Source organism: Ahaetulla prasina, chromosome 2 (genome assembly GCF_028640845.1).
Source record: "Ahaetulla prasina isolate Xishuangbanna chromosome 2, ASM2864084v1, whole genome shotgun sequence".
NCBI lineage: Eukaryota > Metazoa > Chordata > Lepidosauria > Squamata > Colubridae > Ahaetulla > Ahaetulla prasina.
The window spans coordinates 280759731-280769247 of record NC_080540.1 but is presented as its reverse complement, the minus strand read 5'-3'; the positions used below and the strand labels follow the sequence as shown (position 1 = coordinate 280769247).

Below are 9517 nucleotides of genomic sequence, written 5' to 3'. Positions count from 1 at the left end.
GACCTGTAAGCCCCCCAATCTCTCTGGGGTCACGCAGTCCCCAATTATACTATCATTGTTTATTTCTTCATTTTAAAGGCAAAGAGTGGGGAAGAAAATCATTCCTCGAACTGGGAGGACTTAATCAATTACCACCGTGTAAAAGGTTCAGCTTTACAGAATTACATTCTATTGTTGTACTAAGGTAAGTCAATTCATTTAGGAAAGAGGCAATTGTATCAGAATAACAGAGTTGGAAGCGACCTTGGAGGTCTTCTAATCCAACCCCCTACTCTGCCAGGAAACCCTACACCATTTCAGACAAATGGTTGTCCAATCTTGTCTTAGAAACTTCTGATGTTGGAGCATCCACAACTTCTAGAGGCAAGTTCTTCCGCTGATTAATTGTTTAATTGTCAGGAAATTTCTCCTTAGTTCTAGGTTGCTTCTCTCCTTGATTAGTTTCCACCCATTGCTGCTGCTTCTGCCTTCTGCTTTGGAGAATAGATTGACCTCCTCTCTTTTTTGTGGCAGCCCCTGAGATATTGGAACACTGCTATCAAGTCACCCTTAGTCCTTCTTTTCATTAAACTAGACATACCCCAATTCCTGCAACTATTCTTTATGTTTTTAATATAATATCATTTCTATTATGCAAATACAACCAATGTTCGGTCTGATTTTGCACTGGTATCTTAACGTCATGCAGAAACCAGGGAAGAGAAGTGTTAGAGAAAGCCAGTGGATAAGTCACCTATGGTCATATTTTGCCTTCTTATCCCATTTTTGCCTCTAGTCAGCAATTTCCAAAACTTTTATCAGACTGCTGGAAAAAATATCCATCTGGTTCAGTCAGTTCCAGACAGGGAGAAAAACACTGGAAACGTGGAGGCTGATTGGAAAGATGGTTTAATGGAGCAGAACCATCAAGCACATGGTCCAGGTGCAGCTGATTACATGGAGTTGAGAGCCCCTCTCTTGGGCTTTTCACTTCAACTTCCTGTTCCTGTGCAAGGACATCTATTCTATTGGCTGTTGTAGGGGACATAGCTAACTTTGTGGGTTGCCTGAGTCAAGCTTGGTTGAAGCTTTCTGGGTGATGCAAGGGGCTTTTTGGGCAATTCCTATTGTGGCTGAAGGCTAGTCCTACCTTTGTTCAGAGCTAGACCTTGCTGCAAGCAGTAATGGATTACTAAATCTGCATTTCTAAAGCTGCCCTAAACTCATTATCTGCTGCGGGGAGGGGTGGGGCGAAGCAGGGAGCTAAGGCTCTGAATATCTGACTTTAAAACATGTTTCTTCTTTTATCATCCAGGAAAATATAATATTCTGCCTTTTTAATATTTCCTAGGATATTTCATTCTTTGGGAGGGGGGGTGTTTCCCAACTTTCTACAAGACTTTTTTAGCTATGCAAGCTTTGCTAAGCTTGGAGAAAGTGAGTTACAATTATCTCCAGGATTGTTAAGAAGATCTGACAAACGATGGGTAGATAGTCTGAATATACAGTCCGTGTTTGGGCCTCTCTATGTCTCCTGTGGTAGTTAGATTTCTTGTACCCTCTAAAGAAATGCACCATCTTTTTATCCACTCAGATTCTTTCAGGTTTTAACTTCACTGGATAAGCATTTGTCAAGTGACAAAACCTTGCCTGTTAGATCAGGAAAAAAAACCCCTTAAACTTTGCCTTGAAAAATGTTGTCTTGCTTCCAGGCTGTAACTGAGTATAGCAAATTTTCTGGAAAGAGCCCCTGACAAGGATTTTTGAAAGTTTAAGTAATGTTAAGCAGAGATTTCTTCGTACTTTGAAGCCTGCAACAATGAATAGCTACTACAGTACAACATTTCAATATTTTCCGCTTCCAGAACTTTGGTAATCTGTGATAATGTTGTAACGAACACAACAGCAGGTTGAAATAAGGATATTTATTCTTATTATTTTATATATTATTACTTTCCTCAGTTCCTCTGTAACTCCTGCGACCTCTAGGGGCCAGTGCTAGAACAACACCCAGAATTTCCAAATAAAGATTGAATTCCAAAATCTTCCTCATGAAAAGACATAAGGCTCAATAATTTTAGCATTCATCCCTTTAACTCCCTGGATGTTCTCTAAGAGATCCATAATTTCTGAATACTGAATACTGAAGAATATTACTCTACTGATATAAATTATTTTAGAATTTTAGTAATATGTTTATAAACAGAATCCTCAAACAAGAGATAAATACATGTCTATCATCTGATAAAAATTTAAAGATAAATAAAATTTAAAGATAAATAAAAAATAAAATAAGTAATAAATAAATCAAACTAATACATAAATTACAAAGAAAACAAAAATAAACAAACCAACAAAAACTCAAATGGACTGCTAAGTCTTTTTCTGCTGTCAGTTTTCTATGTTTCTAAGAGCTTTGACTATCCCACATTCTGTTGTTTAGAGCAGCAGTCACCATCTGGTGGTCCATGGGCCACTGGTGGTCCACAATAAAATTTTGGTGATCCGCAGAACAAGTATTTGCATTTTTTATATTGCACCAAATCAGGGGTCCTCAAACTACGGCCCCTGGGACAGATACATGCAATGAACATTTATGTTGCTGCAGAGTCTCCCCATTCAGGGTCTTTTTGTACAGGTCAGAGGGGAGCAGAAATTCCAACTTGGAGTCTAGTTCAGCCTCCTGGTGTGGGGCTTTGGGCAAAGGCTAGGGGGAAGCACCACTGGTGGCGAAAAGCCGGAGGGCCTTGATCCAGTGGGACTGTATCATGGCCTGGAACTGGCTGACCATCTCAGCCCACTGAGCTTCCAGGCACCGGTACCTGGCCTTGCACTCCCGCAGGACTTCCCTCTGCTTGGAAAGCCTATGCTCATCGTCCTCAGTGAGGTGCTTCTGCTGAGACTCCTTCTCGGTCAGATCCAGTTTGAACTGAGAAAGATGTCTTGCCAACTCTTTCTCATGGTGGCTGCTTAGCTCCAACAACTGCTTCTTGTTGGGGCCCTAAGGAGCCCAGGTGGGCAGGGGAGGAGTGGCTGGGAGGGGAGGGGCGAGTAGGGGCTGGCGAGGCACTCCTCGACATGAGTGACATCAAGTTGGCCACGCCCACCCAATCACATGACCATCTAGCCACTCCCACCCAAATGGTCATTAGGCAGATCATATTAGTGGTCCACAGGATTTAAAATTATGGATTTAGTGGTCCCTGAGGTCTGAAAGGTTGGTGAACTCTGGTTTAGATGGCCTGTAATCAGCACTTGTTCTCCAGCAGCAGTATTAAAAAGAAATCATATTCTGAAAATTTGAGGGAGAGAGAGAGAGAACCCGAGAGAGACAGAGAACCTGAGAAGTTTTAGAAATCCTTCAATAGTTGATGAATTTTAGAAGACCCTTATCTGATTTTGCCTAATCCCAGAAAACCCAGCCAGGATAGGATCTGGTTAGAATCTGAGTGGAAAATCATAACATCCCAGGTCAGTAGTTGGACTAAGAAGACAAACAAGCATCAGAGAAGGCAATGGCAAACTCACTTCTGTATTGTCAATATAAGTGTGTTTGTGAAGTGTCCAGTGGGTATTTGATCCTAACTCAAGATAAATTTTACCTTTACTGAACCAGTCAATACTTATTCCATTCATATTAATTCTGAGTATACATAGGGAGCCAATTCAAGAAATTGGCTTAAATTATTCAACTGTTGTTCATTTGCCATAAATAATCATATGGCATTTTGAATAACATCCCAAGGGCCAAAGGACTTATTTATATTCATCACTTCTAACCCTTAAGGAGCCACTAGTCCCCAATTTTTGTACCAACAGTGAGTGAAACTGAGGCAGGATAATTCTGGATCCAAGATATTTCAATTCCAACACCTCCTGGATCCTTTAAGTAATCTCTGCCAAAGGAATAATTATTCCAACCCTTGTTAATAATCTATTCAATTCTTTTCAATTCTGGTAATCAGAAGAAGAAACGGAGGAAGTAAATCTAGAAATGCAAAGAACTATCTATTTTCTCTCTTCTATTTTTCTCAGTTTCACTGAAAGTTGCTGGGCTTTGGGGAATGCTCTAAAATATACTCTATGTTGGCCTTAGCATTAACCTATAAAAATATTTCTAATTTATTTTCCAATTATAGTTGTCCAAAATAGTTTAAACCACTAATTCAGCTTCAATTAAAAAATTCAATATCCAACAAATACTAAAGCTAAAAATAATCTCAATAAAACTAAGCAGCCAAAGCAAAGAATAATCATATCAAAATTACATAGATAAAGAGAGAGAGGAGGAGAGAGAGACTGAGGGGTGGGCTTTAATTAAATTGTATTACTACAAAAAATATTTGAAATTTATTTTTATTAAGAGACACTATTTATACAAGTTTAAGAAAATTTGCAAAAAGACATGGGTTGGGTGGATCATTATTAAAACGATGATGGTCCCAGGCATATCATATTTAAAAAACCATTATAGAAGTCTAGGCTACCGTAGGAAATTTCTCCTCTTTAATGCCATTTGATTTAATTCTTATGTCAATCTCTGCCTTAGATTCTACCAGAATAGGAAAGCTGATACACAGAAATATATGGCTGTTCAGAGACTGCGGCCCAGGATATGTAGAGCTTTAGTATTAGTACTGACTTGCATCTGGGAACTAGTGCATATCTGTTAATCTTCTAAATCTACATAGTTTAAAACTTTCTTAGAGCAGCTTTCATAATAAATCTTTCATTTTCCTCCAGCAGTGTGCAATACAGGAATGCTGCTTGTTAGCACATTTCTTGGTGCTACCCAAGCTGTGGAATAATTTAGAGTACAAAGTTGTGGCAGAAGCGATCTCCAATTGCAGTTACATAGCTGGCTTTGCCATAGTGTCCTAGTTTTCACATAAATCTAAGTCATATACATCCATTTACATATTACAGTGCATGACAGGTTAAGCCAAAACTAAACAAATTACATAATGATTTATTATGATAATCCATTTTGCATTGGCTGGCCATTTTAAGAATTAGAAATGGATTGATTCTGAGAATTGGGTTGAGTTTACATTACTATGCAAAGCCAGAATGTGGTTTGGTTAGTTTGGACTGAATCTGTTGCATGAACCCAAATACTAGGATTTCAAAACTGAGTTTAAACTTGCATGAAACTCATCAGTGGTGTTTACTGAATAAACAGTAGTCAGTTTATTGTTCATGCAAGTATAAGGAAATTTGGAAGAAGTTAAAGATTTCCAATCAGAGCTCAAATATTTGTTAATGAATGCTAAAGTCTTAATACCAAATCCATAGCTGAACAATATCTTTCTTATGATCAAACTGTTTCACTTTAATTACAGTGAAACATCATAACATAACATAATAACAGAGTTGGAAGGTACCTTGGAGGTCTTCTAGTCCAACCCTCTGCCCAGGCAGGAAACCCTGCACCATTTCAGACAAATGGCTGTCCAACATTTTCTTAAAAACTGTTTCACTTTATATAAAAGTGTTAAATGAATTTTGTATTTTCATTCTCGCTACAAACATTATTTTATTTTATGCACATAAGTAAAATGCATTGTGAAGGACAGATTTTAATCACTTTTAAACTGTACCAGAGAGTTTTATCAAGTCTCTGAAGCCCTTTGCATAGCAAAGAATCAGGACAGGTGACCCTAATAATTTTGGAGCAAGACAATGAAAAAATAACTTTATATGTGCTCTTGAGCCCACTTTCAAGTCCAGTTTAAACTCCCTTTGCATCAGATTGCAAATATATTTACATGCTGATTGTGTTCTGTCCACAGGCCAATAGCCAGAAGAAGTCCTATTTAGCTTCTTAAAATGCATGTTATGATTGCGGTGACTTCTGAAACGTATCTATTGAATTCAGTGGGGCTTCCTTTTTGAACTAACTTATATAAGATTATATTGCAAGACATTGAACGGAGTAACTTGCTCTAAATTATGTTGGTTACCCAAATGGGAAGATGTGGAGTATGTAGCTGCATTTTCCTTATTCTTTGATTTTGTATCACCTAAAATATTTGAAGTTTGCACTTTTTTTGCATTTTGGTTGGTTCTAATTAATATTTTATTCACCAGTGGTTTTTGGATTTATTTTTCCACTTTCCTTTTAAAAGCGAATATAATAGCGGAAAGCCAAGTTCCACAAATAAGTAAAACATAATAAATGACATGTTTACTTCTCTAAATTCTTGTTTTTCCATTTGGCACGTAAAAAAAAAAATTCCACCACTCCCACTACCCTTTAAAAAAAATCTCATCCTTACCACAGCCCACCACTTCAAGCATATTTGTGTCCTTTCTTGAAAGATAACTTGTGGGTGACTTTGCGATGAATTTATAAATTTAAAAAGCACATTTCACTTACATATGAAATGGGGATAGCAGTCGCGGGATGAAGGGAAGAGAACTGCAAAAAATAATACGAAAGAGTCGAAAAGAGTTTTACCCAGTTAAGACACGGTGAAATCTTTTGAAGTTCAGATTGAAACAGATATCTACCTCGGTGACAGGTAATTTGGTTGTAAGAAGAAAAGCGGGGAGGGGGCTGCGGGCAATTGCAGCACCTTGGAGAGCACCAGGAGCGCGTTGTTGCGCGCGCACCTTAAAAAAGCAGCCCGCGGAGTCAGATACGCAGTAGAACCGTCTGCACCGAGCGGGAGGCAGGATTTGTCTTGAGCCGTAGTTGCAGGTTGGACAGGAGGGTCAAGAAACGCTGCTGTTTGGGAGATGGCCGGAAGAAGAGCCGCGCTCAACTTCAACCTGCCTTAGAGTTAGCTGCACGCACGAGCTGAGTAGCCGGCAGCGAGGTCTGGAAGGCTCCGCTGCTACATTTACCCCAACAGTGAGTGACTTTCCTTGGAGCTCCCCCGAAGTCCGTCGTTCCCCGCCTTTGGATCGGGTCTGGGCGTCCGGCGGCTTGCGCTGTCCTCTCTCCCTCGCTCCCGAGAAGATCAGCTGCGATCTTTTTCGCGCTGCCACCGCTCCCTACCTTTTCTTCCCCAATTCCCCCGCCAAAGATTTCGCAGCCTAGGGGGGCTCTCCAGCTGGCCGGCCGAAGGAAGTCTTTCCTTTGATTGGGGACTTCTGGAAAGAGAGACTTTTTTTTGGGGGGGAGGGGTGTCTCGCAGTGGCAGCTTGTTAGGTGGAGCTGAGAAGACCCAAACATTTCCCACTCTGCCATGGGATGGATGCCCTGTGTGAATATAGCTACTGCTCGCTTGCAGCTAGCTTAAAGGAAGCCGAAGCCGGAGAACTCAACCCTTTCCCCAGCCAGCTAGAAGAGAGGCTGTTAAGCAATGGCACCAACGAGTCCCTGCAGGAGTTCTGGAAGAGCTTCCTCAACCTCGAGAGAGCAGATGGATTACAGGGAGGCAGTTCTATCCTCCTACGGATCTTCATCTCCATCATCTACTCTGTGGTGTGCGCCCTCGGTCTAGTTGGCAATTTGCTGGTGCTCTACCTGATGAAAAGCAAATGGAAAAAGTCTTCCATCAATCTCTTCGTGACCTGTTTGGCAGTGACCGATTTCCAATTTGTCCTGACTTTGCCCTTCTGGGCAGTAGAGAATGCTCTGGATTTCACCTGGCTCTTTGGCAAAGTTATGTGCAAGATGCTTTCCTATGTGACAGCCATGAACATGTATGCCAGTGTCTTCTTCCTCACTGCCATGAGTATTGCCCGCTACCATGCGGTGGCCTCTGCCCTGAAAAGCAGGAGGCAAGGAGGGCTCTTGGATGGCTGCTCTTCAGCTAAATGGTTGTGTGCCCTAATATGGATCCTAGCCATTCTAGCTTCTCTGCCCAATGGCATTTTCTCCACCACCTCCACTATCTTCGGCGAAGAACTCTGTCTGGTCAAGATACCTGATAGCCAAGGCAACAACACTCCATTCTGGTTGGGGCTCTACCATGCCCAGAAAGTCCTACTGGGCTTTCTGTTGCCTTTGACCATCATTACCCTTTGCTACCTTTTGCTGGTGCGCTTCATCAGTGACAGACATGTGGGTGCTGGTTCCTGTGGGCCAAGCACTAAGCGCCGATCCAAGGTGACCAAATCAGTGACCATTGTGGTACTGTCTTTCTTCCTTTGCTGGCTGCCCAACCAGGCACTCACCACCTGGGGTGTCCTCATCAAGCTGAACCTTCTGCACTTCAGCCATGCCTACTTTCTCTCTCAGGCATACCTCTTCCCCATCACCGTCTGCCTGGCACATTCCAACAGCTGCCTCAACCCCATCTTCTACTGCCTCATGCGCAGGGAATTCCGTAAAGCCCTCAAGAAGCTGTTGTGGAGGATTGCTTCACCCTCCACCACCACCATGCGCCCATTCACTGCTACCACCAAGCCAGAGCAGGAAGAGCAGGCACTGAAGAACCTGATGACCATTCAACCCGCAAGCAGTTCAGCTCCTCCTCCTCCTCCTTCTGCTAAAGCAGGAGATGTTCCTGATGCCACCTGCTATCCCCCTGGGGTGGTGATGTATAGTAGCTGCTCTAATATCTTTCCACCCATCACCTCCAATGAGCTGCGCTGTTGAGTCTGAGGGACTGGCGCCAAGGAAGAAAGAAATTGCTTGCTGTCCCCTGAATCAGTCGATGTGGTTTCCTGTGTTGAAGCATTCCTGGAACTGCCTTGTCTGTCGGATGCAGTGGGGGGGGGGAGTAGGTCCATGTCTAATGAGCTATGCTTCTTGGATGGTTGGGTGTTTATCAGTATGGAAGAAAATGAGGAAGATGCAGTCTAGCACTCAGGAAAGCAATGTGGGAGCGCGGGGAAATTTATGGGATGACTTCACTTGTAATGCCAACTGCTGCACCTTCATAACGGTAAAGGTGGGGAAAGTGCAGACAAGAGTGACCCGTATGATCAAAGCCTGAAGCAACTTCAACAAGGGGAGAGTTTGCATTGTTTGCAATTCTTTATATTTGGGGGAGGGATGTGGAATTAGGTATGGAAGGGAACAGAGTCAGGATTCTAGACAATGACAAAGGATTATGGGAGAGTCAGGCTAAATAAAATAAGTATCTAGATAGTGACATTGACATCTTGACAGCTATGACCTTCAACTACTTTATTTGAGAAGGGTAAAGCCAGGCATAATGAGTCCACAATGCCTTCAGAAGCAATGTTTCTGAATACAACAAGTTGCTCAGAAACAATATCGAGGAAAGCCCTTGCTGACATATCCTGCTTATGAGCTTTCCATAGGCATCTGGCTTGACATTCGAGTTACTGAAGAGTAACTGAATCAACATTCAGTTGATTCAGATTAGATGAGATTTTGATCCAATCCAGCAGGCAGGCTGTTTTTACGAGCTTTTGAGTACAGTAATGGGGTGTGAAATTGAGTGTTTTAAGGAAGAGGTTTTTTTAGATTAGTCCAGATAAAATAATACTTGCATCTCCAGTTATCCTGGTCAATGGAATTAAGAAAAACCTCTCCACCTGACTCTCCCATCCTCATAAGAAAAGTGAAAGGCTGAGTTGAGTGGTCAGGAAATTCATTCATCCCAGTTAGAGGGGA

General features: G+C 41.8%; 1 protein-coding gene across 1 annotated transcript; it reads left to right on the top strand.

The window, feature by feature from the left end:
- The first annotated feature begins 7177 nt into the window (after nucleotides 1-7177).
- Nucleotides 7178-8530, top strand: RXFP3 (relaxin family peptide receptor 3). Its single transcript, XM_058168099.1, has one exon. It carries the CDS (start codon nucleotides 7178-7180, stop codon nucleotides 8528-8530), a length of 1353 nt encoding a protein of 450 aa, XP_058024082.1.
- Nucleotides 8531-9517: the final 987 nt, after the last annotated feature.